The sequence below is a fragment of the Daucus carota genome, chromosome 9 (genome assembly GCF_001625215.2).
Source record: "Daucus carota subsp. sativus chromosome 9, DH1 v3.0, whole genome shotgun sequence".
In the NCBI taxonomy this organism is placed as follows: domain Eukaryota; kingdom Viridiplantae; phylum Streptophyta; class Magnoliopsida; order Apiales; family Apiaceae; genus Daucus; species Daucus carota.
In genome coordinates, this window is record NC_030389.2 from 37865138 (window position 1) to 37888419 (window position 23282).

At 34.7% G+C, this 23282-nt stretch overlaps 4 protein-coding genes and 1 long non-coding RNA gene across 8 annotated transcripts; 3 read left to right on the forward strand and 2 right to left on the reverse strand.

The window, feature by feature from the left end:
* Positions 1–61: 61 nt before the first annotated feature.
* On the reverse strand, positions 62–2224 carry LOC108200898 (pentatricopeptide repeat-containing protein At3g48810). The gene has a single exon (XM_017369168.2). The coding sequence runs from the start codon at positions 2084–2086 to the stop codon at positions 185–187; it is 1902 nt and encodes a 633-aa protein (XP_017224657.1). The 5' UTR covers positions 2087–2224; the 3' UTR covers positions 62–184.
* A 1925-nt stretch (positions 2225–4149) lies between these two features.
* LOC108201572 (wound-induced protein 1) lies at positions 4150–4599 on the forward strand. Its single transcript, XM_017369862.1, has one exon. It carries the CDS (start codon positions 4150–4152, stop codon positions 4597–4599), a length of 450 nt encoding a protein of 149 aa, XP_017225351.1.
* A 230-nt stretch (positions 4600–4829) lies between these two features.
* On the reverse strand, positions 4830–7306 carry LOC108200757 (uncharacterized). Its single transcript, XM_017369003.2, has 2 exons — positions 6891–7306; positions 4830–5301 (listed from the first exon to the last, which is right to left on the reverse strand). Exons 1-2 carry the CDS (start codon positions 7107–7109, stop codon positions 5059–5061), a joined length of 462 nt encoding a protein of 153 aa, XP_017224492.1. The 5' UTR covers positions 7110–7306; the 3' UTR covers positions 4830–5058.
* Positions 7307–12835: 5529 nt separating this feature from the next.
* LOC135149226 (uncharacterized) lies at positions 12836–14291 on the forward strand. Its single transcript, XR_010287499.1, has 2 exons — positions 12836–13070; positions 14153–14291. It is a non-coding gene; the product is annotated as an uncharacterized LOC135149226 (long non-coding RNA).
* Positions 14292–16237: 1946 nt separating this feature from the next.
* Positions 16238–22897, forward strand: LOC108200342 (pectinesterase). Of its 4 annotated transcripts, none has more exons than XM_064084741.1 (6): positions 16238–16502; positions 17017–18202; positions 19302–19454; positions 20598–20738; positions 20865–21171; positions 22043–22897. In XM_064084741.1, exons 4-6 carry the CDS (start codon positions 20727–20729, stop codon positions 22837–22839), a joined length of 1116 nt encoding a protein of 371 aa, XP_063940811.1. In that variant the 5' UTR covers positions 16238–16502; positions 17017–18202; positions 19302–19454; positions 20598–20726; the 3' UTR covers positions 22840–22897. The 4 variants fall into 4 exon arrangements, with proteins under 4 accessions (XP_063940811.1, XP_063940810.1, XP_017223945.1 ...); XM_064084740.1 differs by having other exon boundaries at positions 19302–19448; XM_017368456.2 differs by lacking the exon at positions 17017–18202 and having other exon boundaries at positions 19302–19448.
* Positions 22898–23282: the final 385 nt, after the last annotated feature.

Genomic DNA, 23282 nt, shown 5'->3' on the forward strand with positions numbered 1-23282 from the left:
TTGCTGAAAAGAAATCAATATTCATCCAGATTAGTATCTCATAACTCTAAATGGCCATTGCTGAATAGGTAAAAAAAATTAAGCTCTTTATCCCTTTATCAAGTTAATTTTCCAATATAGTATCAAAACACTCTATTGCTCCTACATACCCTACCCTGCTAAATAAGCTCCTTATGAGAGGGCTTCATAGAGCAATATTAGGAGAGATTCCTTCATCTATCATCCTGTGAAGATAAAAAAAGGCTGCTTCTAAATCTTTACACTCACAAATTCCTTTTATAAGACTATTGTATCCAACAGCATCAGTGGAAAAGCCTAATGAAGTTGCAGAATTCAGAAGTTTAATTGCGAACTCGACTTTTCCTGATTTACAGTAGGCGTCGAGTAATATATTGAGTGTGAAAGTATCAGGTTTCATTCCTCTGACCACCATTTGCCCAAGAACCTTCACAGCTTCGTCAATCATATCAGCACAAGAATACCCATAGATCATAATGTTGTATGTCACTGAGTTCAGCTCCATCCCACTCTTCTTCATATTTGCAACAAGCTCAAATGCAGCTGCAAAGTTGTTTGCTTTAAAGAGACCGTCTAACAGTTCATTGTAGGTAGTGATGTTAGGTGCACACCCATAACTCTCCATTTGACCAAACAATTTCACTGCCCAGTCAGTTCTTCCTCCTGAACACAGACCTTTAATAAGCGTATTAAATGTGACTGTATTTGGCGAACATTTCTCCATCACCATATCTTCAAGAAGGCTATGGGCCTGATCAAACATGAAATTCTTACAAAGAACATCGAACATGGCTGTGTATGTCACAACATTGGGACGACAGCCTTGCGTTATCATCTTGTTCCATGTCTCAGTAGCTCGGGTCAGGTCTCCAGATCTTGCACACCAGCCAATGAGGGTGGTATATGTTACTACATTTGGAGGGCAGTCATTTATATTCATCTGCTTTAAAAGATAAAAAGCTTGGTTCATATTTCCAAGAGAGGATAGACCACTTATAACTATATTGTAAGTGACAATGTTGGGTAAAATTCCATCTCTGATCATTTTATCCCAAATATTAAGAGCTTCATGCAATCTTCCTTCGGCCAAGAACCCTTTAATTAAAGACGAATAAGATTGAATATTCGGACTGCATCCTCTTACAAACATTTTAGCAAGAAAGGCAAGAGAAAGCTCAACATTACCAGAATCAGCCAACCCATTGATAATTGTCGAGTAGGTGATAACATTCGGCCTAATTCCCTTGTTTACCATATCGCCCAACAACTGAACAGCCTCTCCAACACTACAGTCCTTACACAGGCCATTAATCAAAGCATTATAAACAGGAAGTAAAGGAGTAAACTTCATGGCAAGCTCCTTCGCTTCTTTCACCTTCCCAAGCTTACACAACGACGACACAAGCGTCGTATAGCTAACCGCATCAGGACTGCATCCCTTGTTAGACATTTCAACAAGCAGCTTTTGAGCACCATCAACCCTATCATTCTTACACAAAGCCTTCAAGAGAATATTATAAGTATACACATTCGGCTCTACCCCAACTTTCTTCATACTACTATATAAAGGATTAATCATCGTAAACCTATTTTCACTAAGCAAAGCATCTAACAAAATGTTATAAATCCTAACTGTCGGTCGACACCCAAAATCTTGCATCCTATAAAACGTTTTCAACGCTTGCTCAGAAGCCTCAACTCTCCGATAAGAATTAATCACACTAACAAACAAATCTTCGGAACAACTCACACCCTCTAATTTCATCTGCTGTAAGAGGTACTGAACAGCATCCATCTCGCCTTCACGCCCTAACCTCTCTATCATCATTTGATAAGTATAAATAGTGTGCTTAAACGAGCTCGAATTAGCTACATACTTAAAGTACTCAAGTGCCAAGCTAATGTCTTTTTCGTATTTCAATTTCCTCAAAACATCAATTTCCCTCAGAACTCTCTCTGATTTCACATTTTGTAAACTATGATTAAGGCTTTGAGCTGTGTTGAGCACAAAAGGTACAGATGGTTTTCGAACTCTTAGCAGCAAAGAACACCCCTCTTTCAGATGCATATTCTTGAAAATTACAACTCAGATTAAAATCAGCACTTGATAATGAACAATTAAAAAACAAACCCATGTGAATATACAAGATTTCTGAAGCACCCAAGCAGAGAAACAAGCAGAATCAACATATATATTGACTGAAAAGCTGAAATTTCATAATGGGCTATTTCAAGATTGTAGCTTTTTGCAATCAAACTTCTCGGAAGATTATATAATGATTCAAATATAAAATCAGATGCTGCTTCATACAGATGAAATTATACCTCCTAAAAGACCTTGCAGCGTGAGTGCACATTTTGAACGCACAGAAGAAATGATAGTAGACGGCCCAATACAACCTATGAAATAATGTATGAATGAAGCCCAATAAATACAGGGATACAGTAAGAAAAGGCCCAAAGTCCTGAAATTCTTTCAAACCAAAAAATTCTGTGCCAACTAAATAGCTATAAATTTTTTTAACTAAATAGCTCTGATGTTTTATAAATTCCCAAGTTATTTTGATAAATACTAGAGATAATTATGGAAGTATTCGAACTGGTTTTGTATTAAAAAGTGAAACAATTGATTTTTTATAAATAATCGAGTAAAGTAAATAAGTATAAATAGTGATGGGAGCAAAATGATATACTTGGTGTATAGTGGCTTAAATGAGTTTTCAAAGAGATGGGTGGGTTTATGATTTTCATTTTTTATGAGTTACAGTATCAACTATTCTTTTATTTTCTTTAAACAGCTTGATTTTTTAATACACACTTTTAATTTTTTTGACTATGTATATATCTATTAGTTTTCAAAATTTATGTTACAAATAAAAGTATATAATAATTATTATAATTTAAAAAAATTAAAAATAATAATTTTTTTGTTATAGAGCCACCAAATTATTAAAAGACCTATAAAAGAATAATTATAAAAGAATGGGGTATTTTTATGCAAACATGTTTGTTTGTTGTTGGATTTGTTAGTATGTGTAACTTGTTTATAAATAGGTTTGATTTTGAAAATGTAAGTACAGTTACTTGATTATATATTTTTTAGTAATATGCTTGCGAAATTGGAAGATATTCTTATAAATTTTTTATAACTAAAAATACGAAGGATAGGTGTCGTCCAACTCCAAGCATAAAACTTAAGAATGGCCAGCCAGGAAAACGTCTTAGAGACACAACTCCGACCAATAATGAATTAATTGGCTCTTTGGTAGTGCATCGGGACGCCATTTAAACTTGGCTATTCACTAATCATCGACACTTTCAACACTTTGAAAAAGCTTCAGCAATAGCTCGTCCATAATATATTTACCACCAATTTTTAAAATAGTAAATATTTTAATTTTTACACACACAAGCCACTCTTCTTTTATCATCATCCTAGCAAAAAAGAACCATGTATCCGCCCCCTTATACTTGGTGCAATCAATTCTTTTTATAGTTTAGCATACCCTGGATTTTTCATCATGGGTCCGAATGGAAGCATCAACTATACAACTTTAAAATTCTGAATACACATTCACACGTGTCTACAGAAACTGCACGGGTTAATTATTTATTTGGTCACTGAAGTGGATTTTTCAAGATACCTGTTAGATATTTATGATGACTTTAGTGACCATCTATCGTTTTCAGTTCGGTGACTAACCTGATACATTAAGTCCCTCCAGTGACTAACTAGATAATTAACCCCAAACTGCACCTGTTGGCTCATCACCTCAGCTTCTGAAAAATCCTTTATCAAAGCTCATCTTCACATTGACATAATAATATGTTTATGCTCATGTCATATTTAACTGAAATAACGGAAATAAATGTTGATATACCCAATAAATTAGCAAGTGATTGTTGTTAAAATAATGGATTCGGTGTGCTAATTATTGAAGTTTTAAAACATTTGCCGGTTGCCACTTAAATTTCTGCAAATCTAGTCACCATGCATGCAGACATAGCTAGATTTCCACACAATTTTAAGCCTCCGTCACTATATAAACCCTCGTCATCCCATCTTCATATCAATGTTTCACTCCTATTGAAATTTGAATCGAGAATATAGAACTAGCCAAGTTCATCAAGATGGAGGGAATACTAAACCAGAGCGTGGTAGCCCTCTATGAGGCCTTAAGAACCCGAGACGCCACCACCGTCCACAGCCTCCTGGCCTCGGACCTCGACTGGTGGTTCCACGGTCCACCCTCCCATCAATTTATGATGGGCCTACTCACCGGAACCACCTCACACAACTCCTTCGAGTTCATTCCACAGTCTGTAGTTGTACTCGGCTCAACAGTACTCGTTGAGGGTTCAAATCAGGAGCTTTCAATCTTTTGGGTTCATGCCTGGACATTTGATGCCACAGGCGTGATCACTCGTGTCAGGGAATATATCAATACTTCAGTCAGTGTAACACAACTCGGTGATGGCACTAGTAATTTGTCATCTGACATTACTGCACTTAATTGCGCTTCGATTTGGAAGAGTAGTGTCCCTGAAAACACTGTGCCAGGCATTCTCCTTGTATTATAACAGAGTTTATAACCTATAATAAGTTGCCGCAGTCAGTGAGCATATTTCCATTTGTACTGATGAAGAATAATGCTCAATGCACAATTGCGCATGTATGCATATATATAGTGACACCTTGACGCACTATAGTTTGGGGATTCGGTTTACGTACGTAAGACTAGTACATGTGCATGCACAATTATAACGTATTTATACAAAACAAGATATTGAATGTAATAAAACTTGTATCAGAACTATAATCCCATCTTTAAAAGATTAAGCTACTTGAGACTTTCATAAGTTGCATAAAACTGAACCTAGTTTCCACCTGTTCTGAGAAACCATTTTGACTACGCATTTCTAAAACTAAACTACCTTGAAACTACACTTGCCATAGAATTGTACTCGGTATGATACCGTTCTACAAAGGGGCTACAGAGGGGAGGGCGGGTGCGGGGAAATTGACCATAGACAAAAGCTCTATCTCTTGGATGGCCGCACATCATCCTCTCCGCCATCATCAGAATCTTCCTTGCCTGATCTCTTCCTCTTTGGTGGAGACTCGACCTTTCCAGCATCGTCAACATCCTCATCCTCGTCGTCGTCATCATCGTCTTCAAATTCATCATCCTCCACATTCTCATCTGGTTCAAAGTCACTAGCCTCTTCTTCATCTTCAGCACGAGCCACAGGCTGAACAAGGTACTCAGTCCCCATATCCTCCTACCGTACATGGGAAGATGTCAGAAAACAGTGCAAGCAGGAAACAGAGTGTAGCATATAAGAAAAAGTTTAAAATTTCTCCGCACAATAAAACTTATGTACAAACTGGTCCCGCTAAAGGACATACAAATAGAACCATCTCAAATAATAGATATTGTACATACAGATGAACTATCTCAAATAATAGACAAGAAATTTATACATTTTTAAACCTATATAGTATCTCAAACAAGTATTCAAGGAAACCTTCACGGAGGCAGATTAATGTTGATCCAAAGTACTCATCAGATACTGACAAAAAAAATACTCATTATATAGTACATATACTTTAAAATTTATTTAATCTTAAAGTTCAATTAAATAAGATGATGGTAACTTATGAAAGATCATCATAAAAGACCAGAGTAATGGACTAGTGCACAAGCCACAAATACATGGTTGAGTAAAAGTATAAGGTAAACATGAATTCTGGCCCAAGTGAGTGGAGCAGTTGCATGAACGCCTCTGCCAGTAAACCAACTTAATATCACAACCTTATCGGTTAATACAACTGTTTTCTTTGCTTTAGATAAATACAATACAAACAGTCCCTAAAGTGTCCAAAAAAGAGTGTCAAGATGCGTTTCAAAGAGTAATTCTTCACATGTAATACAAAAGTAATGACAGCATACGGGGACAAAATTATAAAAATTACTAGAAAACTACTGATAGCAACTGACAATAAAAGACCAAGATAAACACGAAACAAGATCGGGTAATAAAAGACCAGTGCATTGGACCACTGTGTTGGCAATTACAACAGTATCTAATGACTAGCATAGAGGAAACAAATAGATGAAGATGTAGGTCCTATGTGCACATGTGTGTGTCGGTGTGATAGTCTGTAGGTGTGCCTTTTCACCGTAAACTAACACAAATACATAGACTTTCGAATTTCCTAACTAATAACAAGATAAGCACATAATTAGATCTGCTCAAACAAAGACGAGTGCTCCAAATGTCTACCATAATCAATCACATCAAGATCTAATGACTATCTATATAGGTAAAGAAGCAAGCCAGACATCAAATCTCAGACGTAGCTCAAACTTAAGCAGCTTAGTTTACCAAAAATTCCGCAAAAAAGCCTGGTTCAAGTTAGAATTGATACAAAAGCATTATTTACAAAAGAATAATTTCTGAAAAGGACCTACACTAGGCAACAAAAACTAGCAACCGGAAGCTACTACTGGAGGTTTCGGAACATATATATATCCGATATATAACCAAAAATAATTAAAATATGTTTATACAGGTCAAATTAGCTACAAAAACCTTCAAAATCAACATTACGGAACCATTATCTATAATTTATCATTAGCAGCCACAGCATATACAATACTAATTCCAATCAGATCAGCAAATTGTTAAGGCAAAATCAACCACAACTATTATAAAATCACAAAAAATCGAAAACATATCATAACAAAGTAACAAACTAAAGCAATTAAAACACGCGCACACACACACAACAAACACAGAAGAAACACAAAAAAATAAATCAAACACATATATATACATGATTAAATATATAACGAGAATTAATTCACCTCTTCGTCGTCGTCGTCGTCTTCATCATCCTCGCTTTCTTCTTCGTCATCATCTTCATCCTCATCTTCGTCGTCGTCGTCGTCGTCGGCTACATCTTCTTCAACTTCGGCATCATCTTGACCGTCCAATTCTTCAACTTCAACGTCATCCTGACCGTCCAACTCTTCAGCTTCAGTTTTGTGTTCTAGAACTTCCTTCTCGTTGTCGCTTACAGCCATTGTAATTTGCGAATTTGATTCAATATTTTGAATTGCAATTGGGAGAAGAGAGGCGAGATTTTTATCGAGAGAGAAGCTCTCCGTTTGAGAGAATAGTTCCGTTGAAGTTTGATCTCAGCCGTTGATGATGAGGATCGATGACGTGTACAAAATCTAACGGTTAATATTGGACACCCAGCGTTAGTTGTTGTGTTTTTAGGTGCTTGCGGCGCTTGGGTGTTGTTTTAAATTTTCACTTGTGGTCTTGTGAGTCACATGCTAGTCACGTGAGGGTATCTAGGGTTATAATTTTCTTCTTTTTACATTTTCTAGAGATTTCTCCTGTTAGCGAAAATCAAATACAGTACACTATTTGTGTTGTAAAAAGTGGGAATCGGACTTAATCGGTGAATTCATAGAACAATGATTAATCGGAGATTAATTGAATTGTTCGGGGATTGATCGGTGATCAATTGGATATTTAATCAGTTTGGTGAGCTATGGAACAGGGATTAATCGTGATTAATCACCGATTTAACAGAGATAAGTACTATGGTACTATTATATTAAATAACAGTGGGTCGCGCTCAAGAGGTTGAACCACTAAGGTTCTGTTTGTATCTAAATCTAAATACATATTTTTTTATCGTTGCGTGTGTTCAAAAATAATTTTAAAATATAATACATAAATAAGACATTTTTTTTCGTGTAATATTACACATAAGTTAATGGTTCTGAGGGTTCTAATTTTTGGAGTCAGTTCACAGAATATGACTTCTTCAAAATGGACCCAAAACTTAGATTGCAGCAAAAACGTGGTGTAAATAACTGGTCTAAAATCATTTCCTCATAGACAAAGGATCAAAATAGAAAACAAATCCAAAATATCATAATGACTCTACATTATCCATCCAAGTTGAGTAACATGGTAATATTATACTTAAACAAGCAATCCCATAGTGGTCGAGCGTGACACCTGAATAAAAATATAAAGCAAGTTCTACAAGAATTTAACAACTAGCAAACCATCAGCATTAACAATATGTGCTGGGCGATCATCTGGCAATACTGGTCAGATTTCTGCAGATGGCGTGGAGCTGATTTTTCGTCGATTTTCCGGTGGTCTGAGCTTGACATATCAGCCTGGACAAGATATGGTTTCAGGTGGTGGTCTGATTTGTCGATAGTTGATGATGTTTTATGGACTTTGATCTGGGGGGTGGAGTCGATAGCGTTGTTTGCCATGCTTTGTTGCTTCTTTATTTCTTGCGGTTGTACCATGTAATTCATATATTTGTGTAGAAATTTTCTGTCTTCCTCGACGGAGTTGTTGATTAACAATTAACGATGTTTGTGTACATATGCAGCTGCGTGACATGAAAGCTTCATAAAAATTTATATTCATGTCATTGAGGTACAGGTGAATCCAGTGAGAACAATGATAACAGTTGTAAAATTTTGCAGTTATTTTTCTTAATGGTGTATTGTTTTGCAGCTGAACAATAATTTTCTCAGTGTTCTCATGCTAAAACGTGTTCTTCATAAAGCATGACCCATGTGGTACATCTGATACTAGGGAAATTATATTGTTAATTTGTTATGCAACAACGAAAATAAGTAACCAACGATACTGCAAAATGAATATTGTTACTAACATGTTTCAGACTTCAAATATTGTAAAAATCAGAGAAGTTCATAAAACTCTGGTTGAAGAGTTCACCTAAGTATCTTACTAAGCCAAGGAACTAACAAATAAACTAAATACAATTATTTTAACTAAATAAGCTTGCATAGAATTGAAGGGATATTAGTTCAGATTATCTTACTTTCATAATAAAATCTTGATGATCTAAGTGTGAATAACGGACTCTTTCACACTAAAGCAAAGTCGGGTCATAACTTAACTAAAACCATGTTTCTAGCCAGGGTTGCATATGTCACTGATGATGCTGGAAAACGAATTGTTGTTAGAAGATCATTACAAGTATAATACAGTTATTGAACGAACTCTGAGGGATGCGTGTGTGAGTTAATAGTGGTGGTCTATCTGATCAGGCATAAAAAAACTTTACCAAGTCCCTCTTGGAGAACTGACTCTGCCTGTTGTTGTTGAAGTATCTCAAGTTCCCTTAAACCAGCAATGCTGCAAGACAGAAGAATGCTAAAGGCAACGACGATAGAAACATTTACCCCACGGCTCAGTTCAATACATTAACGACTAATAACAAATCAGACTATCATAGCGTGTGGATTGTTCCTTTATTTGCAAAAATATATTGTTTTACATTCAATTTGGCTCTCAGATGTTCAAGTGAAGTTCGTGCCTGATCAGGTAAAACTGTAAAAGATATATTTCTATTTTGGACGCGTTTTTATCTATGTATTTCATAAGCAGAACATCCTAGCTTGTGGGATCAAGGAGCCAATGCTTATAGTTTCTTAATGTATTCCTTCTGGATCTGCATATATATATATATATATATATATATATATATATATATATATATATATATATATATATATATATATATATATATATATGAGTTGAGATCTATGGGATACTCTTTAAATTGAAGGATTGGAGTCCCTAAGCACTACCGTTGGATTGTAATCATATCCTGCGGCTGAGATTCATTAAACCAAAATACAGTTGAGCTTTTTTTTAAATATGTTTAAACTGCAAATCCGTGCACGTATAGTGAGAAGTCTCGTGCGCATACATCGTTGAATAACATATCCCGCATCCTCCGTTCAAGCAATCTCCATTGTCGTTACAATGATGCCGGAATTTTGCTTTGCACAACCAGCGGTGCAGAACTTTTGAATCTCAATTGACATTTTGAAACTGCAATCGAATGCGACGATGAGCTCGATATGGCGAATAATTTGTTACTATGTGCTTCAATTGAACTGTATGTTGTATAGTTGAGCAGTGGGTTGACGGAATTTGAGTTTTCCTATGGTTGTGATCGATGGGTTCTTTAGTTTTCGTTATGGCTCTTTGAAATTTTTTTTGTGCTTCATAAACAATGAAACTCTTTGTTTGTTTTGCACATGACATTGCTATGATTCAACTGTTTTTGGGTCTTTAAAAATGTCTTATGCTAATTGGGGAATTCTTATCCTGCAATTGTTATTTTTTGTTTCATAAGGGCGGGATTATTTTTTTGTGCTTCGTAAACAATGAAACTTTGTGTTTGTTCTACACTTGATATTGCAAGGATGTTTACTGATTTTGGTCTTTGAAAATGAGACTTGCTAATTGGTCAATGTTTGTCCTGCATATATTCTTTTTGTTACGAAGCTGCAGAATGAAGTATTTTTTGGGGCTTCGTAAACAATTGAAATATGTGTTTGATCTGCACTTGACTTTGCAAGATATATACTAATTTTGTGTCTTTTAGAATTACCATTTCTAATTAGTGTATGCGTATTGTATTAGGACGATGCAGAACTTTTTGTTGAAATTTGGGTATGCGGTGTTTGCTTTGTAGCGTGTTGTAATCGTAGTATGTGATTATGTCCTGCATTTCTTTTTACTTGGTTTGTAATTGAATGTGAAGATTCAGTGATAATGATCTTGATTTTGGTATGTGGTACATTGCTTAAGAAAAAAGTTAGAAGAAAAGTGATTGTCGATTATCCAGGTGAGGGGTCAACACCAAGGCCTAGATTGGACATACGTAGGGAAATGATGGACGCAGATAGTATGCTGATGAGCGATTCTCTCGAAGAGGATGATGAATTTGAGACTCCTCGAGAGCATTTCGACAGCTCCGGTAAAAAAACTGCACAGCAACCTGAGAGAAATTCTAGAGGCTCTAGGTCTAGTGGCAAACATTTGGGAATAGAGGTCATTTATATTGCAGTACGCATTGTCATTTACTTTCTCTTAATATGTACACAACCAAGCTATTATGTTGAACGGTGGAGGACGTTGTTCTGGATGGTCTTTCGATGTGTTGTCAAAATATAACTTGCAGGTCACAAGTGGTAGATGGAGGATTGCGGCGCTTAATAAACATGACAAACCAAGAGTAGGTTCAGGGGCGTCTAATATAACAGAGGTAATATGATTATTGAAAAGATTAGGTTGTTTTGTGTGTTCTGCATAATTGCGGTATAAAGTTGATCATTCAAGACCAACCCCATCAACTTATTAAACGAGATGACTTTTAAGGGAACTTTCTTCGGCAACTACAAGCCTCGCAATGACATTCTGGGTGTAGTGGAGAAATATATGAACAAGGTACAATATGCATTATTTGACTGCTGCAGTCCTGCAGATTATATATGATGCTTGTTGGTTGTCAATGTTCTTTCTCATTCAAAATTCACTTGATCCATAAGTTGTGAATCTGATTTCTACTATACTAAAAAGAATGCCATATTTTCATAATACAGGAGATGGTGGTGGAGAAATTCAGCACACATAAAGTGAACTTGTCGGATATCAACAAAGCATTCGACTACATGATAAGGGGGAAAGCGCAGCGTCATCGACATAGGTGCTTAGGCAAAGCCAATATTTTGGAAGCCTAAGTTTTCTGCAATCAGTGAAACATATACGAATAAGAATTTATCAAATACGTGTTGTAGATAAATAAAATATTTGTCTAGGAGTTGTCACTTCATATTGAGTATTGGCTTTTTAACATTGATTATGTTGCGGAGTTTTGTTGTTTTGTTTACCCCATTTTTGAATGCATCTTCTTGCTTTTCATCTCACTGGCATGTTTAGTTTCTAGTTTGGTTTTATCGATACAAGTATGAAAAATTGAGAAGAAAAATATAAATCGATTCAAAAAATCGAAGTGCTGAGCAATAACATGACCCTGCAGTATACCAGCAACTGTAACGATTTCATTTTATTTCAGAAAAAAATGAAGTAGAAGATGCTAATATCGGTTTTAGATCTTATGCAACAACTTTGAGATAAACACAAAAGCCATGCTGCATTGTTTAAGATACGTCGTCTGTGCAGAACAAAAAACAAACACATCAGTAACCTTGAACAAGTCCCGCATACAATTATTTGATGTATCAATATCTTGTGAAACTTTTTCAATGTAACCGAAACACTAAAAAGATCTGTCCGTCAATGTTTGTCACGAATGAAGAAGATAAAATATTAAAGAAATCGGCGGCTCAAAATCTGTCCAGAAGATTGAGTGCAGAACAAATCAAGCACATGCATGGATCGTGGCAGTTAATCAGTAACTGAAATCCTATAATCATGTAGTTGTGTAACTGCATATTAATTATGATTCTATATGTATAAATGAATTACATGATTTTATTGAATATTAAAATTAAAAAACTGTCAAACAAATGCTAGCCCTTAGATTAAAATAGAATGGATGGTAGATCTTGTGTACTCCAATACTCCAACTAATTAGTGTACTCCAAATAACTTTTGTCATATATATATATATATATATATATATATATATATATATATATATATTGTTTTTTGTTGCATAATTTTGTGGTGAAAAAAGTTGGTGCATATTACTTAGTTGAAGATCTCAGGTAGATATAGAGTATTAAAATTCAGGAAAAGAAAACTCAAGCCTCAAAATATCAAACCACATAAATCTCTTGTAAAATAATTATTAGGAATATTTTTAGAGTAAAGTGCAAGATGTGTACCTAAAGTTACACCTTTGTACACTTTGTGTATCTCAGTTTTCGAATATAACAAAGTGTGTACTTAGAGTTTCAAGATTCGTGCATTGTGTAGGAATGGCTCTTCCAAGAAGCCTTATTCTGTTTGTGGTGAAATATTGTTCTAAAACCCCGCAAGTGAGAAATCCTCTCTCCCTCCCTCTTCTCTCAATTTCTCTGATGAAAACTATGATATGTATAGTCATCAACGCATCACTAGAAATGGTGTCCGAGTCAACGGAGGTTATGAGTCCGAATGCTCACAGCTGTCAAAGCTCATATCTACAGAAATACAATTAAAAACAAGAAAAACAGGTGCGATCTTTCCAATATATAAAATTTCATGATTATGGTTGTGTGATTATTTATGAATTCACGGTATATATTATTATAGTTTGGCTCATCACTCATTTTTCATGATTAAGTATATTGATGTAATGTGCTTGAATCTTTTAGTGTATGAGTTGTTTTGTATCCTCTTTTGTCATTTTTTATTCTGTTTTGTCTGAATTGGAGGAGATTGGGTATATGTAACCATTTTTATATTATATGATTAGTTACTTTTTGATTCTCGATTCTTTTCGATTCTTAGTTTTCGCTAGTGTCCATGATGAATGTTTGTAGTTTTCCGGTTCTTGCACGGTGACGACGGAGGTGGTGTAGTGGCGACCTAATTAGCGGGTGTTTTGATATTAGATTATTCTGATTGACTTAGTTTGTTGCATTATTTTAGTTTAGATTTGAAAATTTGGCTTTATTTGATTTTAATAGTAGTAAATGTTAATCTTAATTTCAGTTTTGTAAATGGCAAGTTGACTCTTTTAATTTATTTGGTTTTGAAATTTGAATTTTCTCTTCATGCTTTAATTTCAACTTTTATGTATTCATTAGAAGATTAATTAAAATATTCGGATTTTGAATCTGGTAAATGAATGCATTTAAATCTATTTGCACCATTTATGGGTGATTTGAATTTTGAATCTTGTAAATGAATGCATTTAAATTTATGTACCATATATGGGTGGCCATGATTGATGGCGTAAATTCTTGGCCTAGTAGGGGCAATTTGGTGCCACTTTGTTGGCTTATTTATTATATTTAACTTGTTATCTAAAATTTAAATATCATTTTGAATATCAAAGTTATATTTTTATATTTATATTTTAGTTCTTATTAATTATTTAATTATATTCTTAGTAATTATTCAGCTTGTTATATATCTAGCCAAAGGGTCTCCCTTTGGTTAGATATATTTTGTTTTTATATTTATCTTCTATTTTTGACAGATTATTTTATATTTATTATTTCATCCAACTACTTTTTTTGACGAACTATACTATTTTAATAATTAATTTATAATTACTTTTCATGTTATTAATGGATTGTTTTTGTTTCAGGTAGCATGATCATACAAGATGGGACGTTTCTCTTTTCGGACATTAAGTATTATTGTCTAAACTTCCGGAGACATTTTCATGTCTTTCGGTTAGATAATAAGCTTTTTGAATGAAAGAAACTCCTCGGAGTATTGTTGTATCTCGTTGCGGGAAAGTGCATTTCAGTCAAAAAAAAAAAAAAGATTCGTGCATTGTGTGTATTTCCGAGCACCCAAACAAGCAAGCAAAGCAAAATCAAGGTTTTTTTTTTTATTATAAATATTTAAAAACTAAATTTTATTCAGATTTTTCTTTTACACAATTTGTATAATTATTTTTTATAAGAATTCTAAAAATGCGTGTTAAATATGCCCCACAATATAAATAATTAGAGTGACGGAGGAAATAGTAATTAATTATGTATATCATATTTTTGGATCCTGATTTCTAAGTACAAACATTTATTTCATAAAAATTTTCAAATATTAATTTTTTTGTAAAATTTATGATAATAAATAATAATGTATATAAATACCTATTATATTTATGAAATAATTAGCCAAAAAATTTATTGAATAAAAAATGTTTTTAACGTAATTTGTGAAATTATTTTTATAGGAGTTTTAAAATGCATGTTAAATCTCGTCTACCAAGATAAATAATTGGGGGAACATTGGGAGTAATAATTATATATATTATACTTGTGGATACCAGTTACTAATTACAAATATGTATTCCATAAAAAAATTCCAAACATTAATTATTTTGTGAAATGTATGATAATAATTTATATAAATATCTATTATATTAATGAGAGAATTTTGAAAAAATAATATTGAATACACTGAAATCTAATCATTTTTACACTAATTTATTAATTAAATATATTATTAAAGAAGATTATATTTTAAATTATAATTTATTTGTCAAGTTAGGTCGTCAAAGATATAAGTAAATAGATTTTATATTATTTGATGATTTTTTTATTTTCAGAACTCTAAAAAAAAAAATTATTAAAAAATTCTATAAAATAAATATATACCATTTTCCTGTTCTAATATAATATACTCCTTGTGTCCTCATTTGTATACATTTTTTATTCACTGCTTGGCATATACTTTAATTTTTATACGTTTTTTATTCACTACTCGACACGTACTTTAATGTTTCCATAAAATATAATACCGTCACCCTAATTGTTTATATAGTGGGACAGCTTTAACTGGTATAGGATTATTATAAAAAAAAATAATTTTACAAATTGTGTCAAAGAAAAATCTGAACAAAATTTAGTTTTTAAATATTTATAAAAACGAAGAAGAAAACCTTGATTTTGCTTTGCTTACTTGGTTGATAGAGCAGATGCAGTGATGCAGTACATGCCACATGGACACGCCTTTAGTCAGGTAATTGTCACTGTTGCCCCTCACCACTAACTCTGTTAAAAAAATTTAACGGAAATACACACAATGTATGAATCTTGAAACTAGAGGTACACACTTTGCTATATTCAAAAACTGAGGTACACGAAGTGCATAAAGGTGTAACTTCAGGTACACATCTTACACTTTAGTCATATTTTTATCATCATGTTTCCTTTTTTATATAGTTAGAAATGTACATAATTGTTCTGCATGACATGCTTTCAAGTTTGAAGGAAGTATCAGAAGAATTCACCAAGTCATTTTTGCAGCATTATATATACGCGAGGTATCGATCTGGGTGCTAGTGCTACAATAGCAGCCTTCTATCAGACATATGACAACTGACTCTGGCCAACAGCAGTAAGCAAAAGCTAAAATACCGGAATTATGCCATCAACTGTACTTTTTTTTTTTTTTTTTTGACAATGCAGGCTTATATGCCTTACAATTTAGTATCTGTTCTAATAATTCTCGGGGTGAGCCAGAGTCGAACCCGGGTGCCCCGGGTCAACAGAGGATAAATCCACCACTGAACTATCCACCACTGGGATATCTCTCGTTATTAGTCCTTTTTTTTTTATAGGCAGCTAGTCGAGAACAGTCAAATGTTAGTAGGCGGAATAAAATTATTGAACGAGAGATATCCTAGAATGATTGATTTCTACATCAGTTATAGCGTAACGGGACTAATAACGCTAGTTTAGTGTGAATAGCAGATAGTCAAGTCGGTATAGTTCAGAAAAGTCAAATTAGTTTGTCATAACAGACTCTCCCGCCATGTACAGAGTGGCAGTACTATATAGTTTAGCATCTTTCTTTCATTTCATTACATTCACATTATCTGTAAATCTCTCTTTTGTGCAATGAAAGGAATTACTTTCGGAAAATAACATGGTATCAGAACTCACTAACTCATCAACGGCGAATCTTTACGAAGCTCATTTCAGGTGTTAATTTTCTTCCCAATCGCATTGCTATCGTTAACTACTTAACTCTTCATTTTTGTGCAATAATATCAGTCGAATTAGTGTTCTTGTGCTTGTTTCTTGATTGTTTCTCGATGAATTTGATTATTCGCACGGCTTGCGTTGATCTTTAGCATCATTTTCTCAGAATTGTGATTGTTTATGTATTTGTCTATTTTTGACCAACGCACATCATCTGTTTGATATTTTGTCTCACTAATCTGTTCATCATTTTTCTAGCTGATTCATCAAATTGGCACACCTTAAACTTCCTGAATTTCTGCTTAATTGTTGGATTCTTTTATCTCCAAACCGTAGCTTTCTATTTTTTTTACAAATTCTTTGACTCTGCAAATTTTCTTGCGGTCACTAGTATATTTTCTAGGTGTCTATTGTATTCATCTCTCGTATGCATCTACAAATCTACTTGTTTTTGTTAAGTTCAGTGGATTTGGATATCATAACTGAAAATGGTCTATGATGCTCGCTCTCTCAGCAGGAAACAAATAAGGTTTTGTGAATGGAACCCTTCGGTTCCTGCAATGACCTCTGTTGAGTCAAATGCCGGGAGAGATGGAAATATGGAATGACCTGATCATTTCTTGGTTCCTTTTTAACCTGGAAGAACACATTGTCCAGGAAAAAATTTCATTAGGTTCCTTATATAAGTATTTGATAAAAATATATGATAGGAGTATTACTTTGTCGTTTTGGGCACACACTTTTATCATATGGATATGTTTGCTATGCGTCCACCTAGAAAGTCAGATGCTAGAGCTACTGCTGGCGTGTTTGTGGGCTCAAAAGGTTATAATGAATTTCAACAATAATACTATTGTAATCTCTAGAGATGTTCATTTCTATGAGACTCAATTCCCTTACAAAATTCTTTCTCACACACACCAAAGTGACCAAATCCCATCTCAGTTCCTTGCATCATTTTTACACCTTTTGTTCCTCGAACACAGATTATGAGGATTCCTCCACTGTTTTTGTTGATTCATCTTCCAGCCGTACAAGTTTTCATAATGATCATGACTGTAGTACTTATAGTAGATTTATCCACTCTGCCAACTAGACAATCTACTGGAAATAAGTAGGGCACAACCATCATACTCATAGTTGGCTGATGTTTTCACCAAGACACTTCCTGCCTTGAATCAACAAGACCCAACTTGAGAGGGGTTATTCGAAGTAATGCCTGTAGTACAAGTGTTGGTAATAACACTAGTCTAGTGTAAATAGCAGATAGTCAAGTATATATAGTTTAGAAAAGTCAAACAGGGAAAGTCAAATTTTTTTTTTTTGCTAACTGGGAAAGTCAAATTAGTTTGTTATAACAGACTTTTCCCCCATTTACACAGTAGCAGTAGTAAATATTTAGCATCCTCATTTCATTCTGTAACATTCGCATTATCTGTATCTCTCTCTCTCTTGCAATGAAAGGAATTACTTTCAGAAAATACCAATAATGAACTGGTGGAAGATTTTTGTAAGAGGGAAATGCATATGATTTCGGTGAAGTACTGCAGGTGAATCGTGAATTCAGATATCATTATTGGACAGTGCACGACCTAAACTTTTAGTTGCAGTCAGTTCAAGATTTTTTTCCATGAGAAGCCTTGTTTAAGGAGCAATCTGACATGGTGACCTGATATACATACATGATTTTCAGAGTATAAGTATGTTTAGTTGTTTTGCTTCATCGTCGCTTATTTTAAATATTTGGCACTTTATGATGCGGTGAATTTGTCGTAATACTAACTTTAAGGATGTCTAATTACGCTATTAGGCGTGTTATGTGCTGCTGCTCTTTAACTTGCTGAATTCACTCTATGTTTTACAGAGTCTGAAGAGATGTGGTTCATCCAAACTCCTTGTTATATTTTAGCACAACCATTGGACATGCTCTTAGCACAAGATATCAAATAGAACACTATTGTAGTGGTGAATTTTAATTTCTGTTCTATAATGTAGATATAAAACAAGATATAGCACATTATACAAAGTACTCTTGAGTCTTGTCACTTTGCATTGTGACAACCAATCAGCTATTTACATAGCAAAAAAACCCATGTTTTCCATGATCGTGCAAAGCATATTAAAGTTGATTGCCTTTTCACTTGAGGCAAAGTGTTGTGTCAATCAGCTATTTACATATCAAAAAACCTTGTTTTCCATGATCGTGCAAAGCACATCAAAGTTGATTGCCTTTTTACTCGAGACAAAGTGTCGGAAGGCCCTCTACTGCTTACTTATTTTCCTACTCAACATCAGTTGGCTGATGTTTTCACCATGACAGTTCCATCTCCTCAATTGGTACCAAAGTTGGGTCTTGTTGATTGAGAGGGGGGGGGGGGGGGGGGGGGGGGGGGGGGTGTTATTGGAAGTAATACCAGTAGCATATGTGTTAGTAATAACACTAGTCTCCTGTAGATAGCAGATAGTCAAGTAGCTATAGTTTAGAGAAGTCAAATCGGGAAAGTCAAATTATTTTGTTCTAGCAGAACTTCCCGCCATGTACAGATAGTTTAGCATCTTCATTTCATTCCGTGACATTTACATTATCTGTAAATCTTTCTCTTTTCCAATGAAAAATTACTTTCGGAATATAACAGTAGAAATCACTTAGCTGCTGCACATTCCATCATAGTGTTTATTCTGTAAATGTTTCGTGGGCCTCATGGCTATTTCGTGCTCTACAATCAAAAGAAATAATGAGCTAGTGGAAGTTTTTTGTAAGAGGGAAATGCATATGATATTGGTAAATTACTTCTGCAGGTGAAACGTAAATTCAGATATTATTATTGGACAGTGCATGACCTAAACTTTTAGTTGCAGTCGGTTCAAGATTTTTTCTTATTTGAGAAGCCTTGTTTAAGGAGCAATCTCACGGGGTGACCTGATATACAGTACATGATTTTCAGGGTATAAGTATGTTTAGTTATTTTGCTTCTATCATCAGTGCTTATTTTGAATATTTGGCATTTTATGATGTGCGGGAATCTTCAAAATACTGACTTTAAGGATGTCTTGTTATGCTATTTGGCTTGTTAGGTGCTGCTGCTCTATAACTAGCTGAATTCACTCTATGTTTTGTGTAGAGCGCATTTGTCTTAGGTTTAAGCCATTTTCGACTTCAAACTGAAAAATGTTTGTTTGTGTAATAAGTCAGGAGTCGGCTTAAAATTAGAAATAAGCTGAAAAAAACTGATTTAGAATAGAAGTTGGTTGGATACACTTTTTTAAACTGAGCACTTATCACAATTAAGTCACTCTAAGCTATAAGTTATAATTTTAAGTCTGCCCAAAGGGGCTCTGTTTGTAAGAAGAGATGCAGTTGATCCCAACTCCTCGTAATATTTTAGCAATGGTGTCTAAAGAAGCCAAACGTTGCGTGTTTTTTTTAAGACCACATCTCGATATGGGTAATTTTCTAGAGGAACATTCTGTCGTCGAAGAAATGAATTAAATAAGAGTAAAGTGATGGGTGCCAGGTCCTGAGGACCACTCTGTTCATGGTGGAAGAATCTCAAGTTCCTAAAACCCTTGAATGCCGTGACCCAAAAGCATGGTGGACTCAGCTGGAGGCAACGAGCAGAGTTCCCTAGTGAGGGATCAAGGAACCAACGTTAATTGTTTCTCTTTGGATACTTTGTGTATCAGTACAGGTCAAATGTATTGTTATATGCTTTTTATGGTGAAAGTTATTCTATTACAAAACAGAAAATACCAAAAGAGACCAGTACTGTAATAAGTCTAATATATCTATAGTTGTGCTGACTGTATCCCCACGTGATAAAAAGATTCGTTACGTTAATAATTAAATATTGATTGTTTAAATCAGAGTAAGTCCATGATTGTATCTAAACTTACATTAAGGCAAGTATACTTTAAGATTAGAATCTTATTACTTTTATTAACTTTTACAAATCCTGAAATTGCAGTTAATATTGATATGGCATTAGGTGTACGACAGACCCTATTCTGAGTTGATATTGACATCTCATAAAGTCTATATATATACACAATATACAATCAGTCCGAATGCAGATGAATACAGATTTTCTTTTACAGGCCTTGGATAGCAGGAAAGGTGAAAGAGCAAGCTATAAGTCGGTACCAAGTGCACAAGACTCTCGCACGAGCATTCGGGTAAAAGAATGATAGTACTATTGCATCAAAATTTACAGATCCCTTGTCAAAATGCGAATGGAGGTAAATGGATCTTTCTAATATGTACTCTACTATTTACTGTTCTCTGTCAGATATGTGTATATATCTTTATACATATGCTTCTTCCAATTCATGTGAATAGAGATGTATTATTATGCACATTTGCAGATAATGTTGTCAATCCTTGTGGTCCTAAATATTGCCCAAATCATGAATGCCCAAAATTTCGACTTAGTTGTAGCACAAGATGGATCGGGAAGTTTTACTCAAATCTCTGAAGCTGTTGCTGCTGCACCGATTAATAGTTTGCGGAAGTTCTACATTAAAATTAATGCAGGCACGTATAATGAGCGTGTTCAAGTAGGATATGACAAGAAGAACCTTGCTTTTATAGGAGATGGTATGGATTCGACAATTATAACCTTCGGCAGGTCTACCGAAGCCGGTTATATCCTCACCGATACTGCCACAGCAGGTATACATCTCCGTCATAGTATTACTCTTTTTGTTCACTTTACCTTGATGTGATCTACAATGTATAAGCAAATGGTAAATATGTGTTGCTATAACATTCATTCTTGCATATACTAAGTGTATATAGGGGTTTTGGTTCATGGTAAATGAGCTCAGTTAACGGGATTCGGAACTTGAATCCCATTTATTGGTGTGTAGATTAGAAATTTAGTTGCTTGGAATGGGAATGGGAATGGGAATGGGGGTTAATGAGAATGAGAGTGATATGAAATCCAAAAGTGTAGTTAAGAAATGAGTTACACATCTTATGGGGATGATGTTCCCATTCCAATCATCTACATTCCTAATCCATACACTAAGAAGTGTAGTAAAGATATGAGTTATACATCTAATGGGGATGATTTCCCATTCCAATCATCTACATTTCTGATCCATACACTAACACATGAGATAAAGGTTCTGATTCCGGTTAACCGGGCTCATTAACCATGTACTAGTCAAAGAGACTTAAAGAGTTTCTGCTAGTGTTATCAGCGCAAATCGAGAGGTAGAAACTAGTCATGCAAATTGAGAGGTAGAAACTAGTCATGTACGACTAAAAGTAGTTTTTGCTACTGAGGTTAGAAGAACTCGACAGCAGCAGTGGCTGCTAATACCAGTAGACTGTGACAATTAGAAGTTCTTGCAAAGAATATAAGCAGGAAGAAAGTTTATTAGTCCTTTATCACTGATATCAGCTACTAATATAAGAAAAAATAAGCTGTATTAGCTACTACCACAGTGAATTGTACTATTCCTTTCCTCCTAATAGTTTTTTCCTTAATAAGTTCCTCCTAATTGTTTAACAGTGAATTCTATAAAATAATCTGCAGATATATTAGGGGACGGATTCATAGCAATGGGTATAACCTTTATAAATTCCGCTGGATCAAGCAATGAGCAAGCCGTGGCGTTGAGAAGCACTTCCCACTTTTCTGCGTTTTATCAGTGTAGATTTGAGGGGTTCCAGGACACACTTTTTGTTGGAAACGGCACTCAATTTTACAGAAGTTGTGAAATCTATGGAAGCGTTGATTTTATATTCGGTGATGCTGCAGTAGTTTTCCAAAATTGTGACATATATGTTCGCGAGCCTCCTCCAGGTAAAGCTTGTTATGTGACAGCACAAGCAAGAGATAGCAAAAAGAAGAATACAGGCACTGTATTACACAACTGCACAATCACAACGGATAATAACAATAGGCCTGTCTTCGGAACAAAGGTCTACCTTGGCAGGCCATGGAGATCATATTCAACCGTGGTTGTAATGCAATCATATTTAGATGATATAATTGATCCTCAGGGATGGCTTCCATGGGAAAATACTGATACTGGTCTTGATACTCTATATTATGGTGAATATCAGAATCGAGGTCCAGGTGCTGTTACTAATCAGAGGGTTACTTGGAAAGGATTTAGAGTTATGGATTTCTCAGATGCTAAGAAATTTACTGTGAGGAATTTTTTACAAGGAGAAGAATGGTTACCCCTCATAAACATCCCATTTTCACCAGACCTCAGTCAGTGGCGATCCCAGGATACATCCATCTATTATAGTTCAGAAGGAGCTCAAATACACTGGATTGGATATTTTTTAGCTGTAGTAATCATTATTGTTGTTTACGGATAAACAAATTGATATCTGAACAAAGATTCATTGATTCTATCTTATAACATGTAGTTTCTTATGGCTAAGACCCAATCATCCAGTACAAAATTTAACATGATAGCAGGACAGTAACTGATTTCGAAAGTCTGTCAAAATTGAATATATACATTTGACATCAAACACTCCTGACAATCACAAAACAAAATACAGAAATGGAAAATCTCAGTACACTGGTACTATGTGACACTACATTGGTAGTACTCTAGTGCTGGAGCCATTTTTGCTGAAAAATCGAGAAATTCTTCCCACAATCTTCTTCACAAACTTCGCGAAAGAGCTGAAGCCAACAAACCTTTTTCGGCTTTTAGCACGTTCATCATCTACATTGCTCAGAGTGTGGAACGACCTTGTATGATACTTTCTCTTCTTGCTTCTGGTTAACAAATACGGGGGAGGATGTTTTT

Coding starts and splice junctions, on each gene's coding strand:
- LOC108200342 (XM_064084741.1), top strand. Junction 21,172..22,042: donor CACCGATACTGCCACAGCAG/GTATACATCTCC, acceptor AATAATCTGCAG/ATATATTAGGGGACGGATTC.
- LOC108201572 (XM_017369862.1), top strand. CDS start 4,150: ATGGAGGGAATACTAAACCAGAGCGTGGTAGCCCTCTATGAGGCCTTA.
- LOC108200898 (XM_017369168.2), bottom strand. CDS start 2,086: ATGCATCTGAAAGAGGGGTGTTCTTTGCTGCTAAGAGTTCGAAAACCA.
- LOC108200757 (XM_017369003.2), bottom strand. CDS start 7,109: ATGGCTGTAAGCGACAACGAGAAGGAAGTTCTAGAACACAAAACTGAA. Junction 5,302..6,890: donor ACGACGACGACGACGAAGAG/GTGAATTAATTC, acceptor CATGTACGGTAG/GAGGATATGGGGACTGAGTA.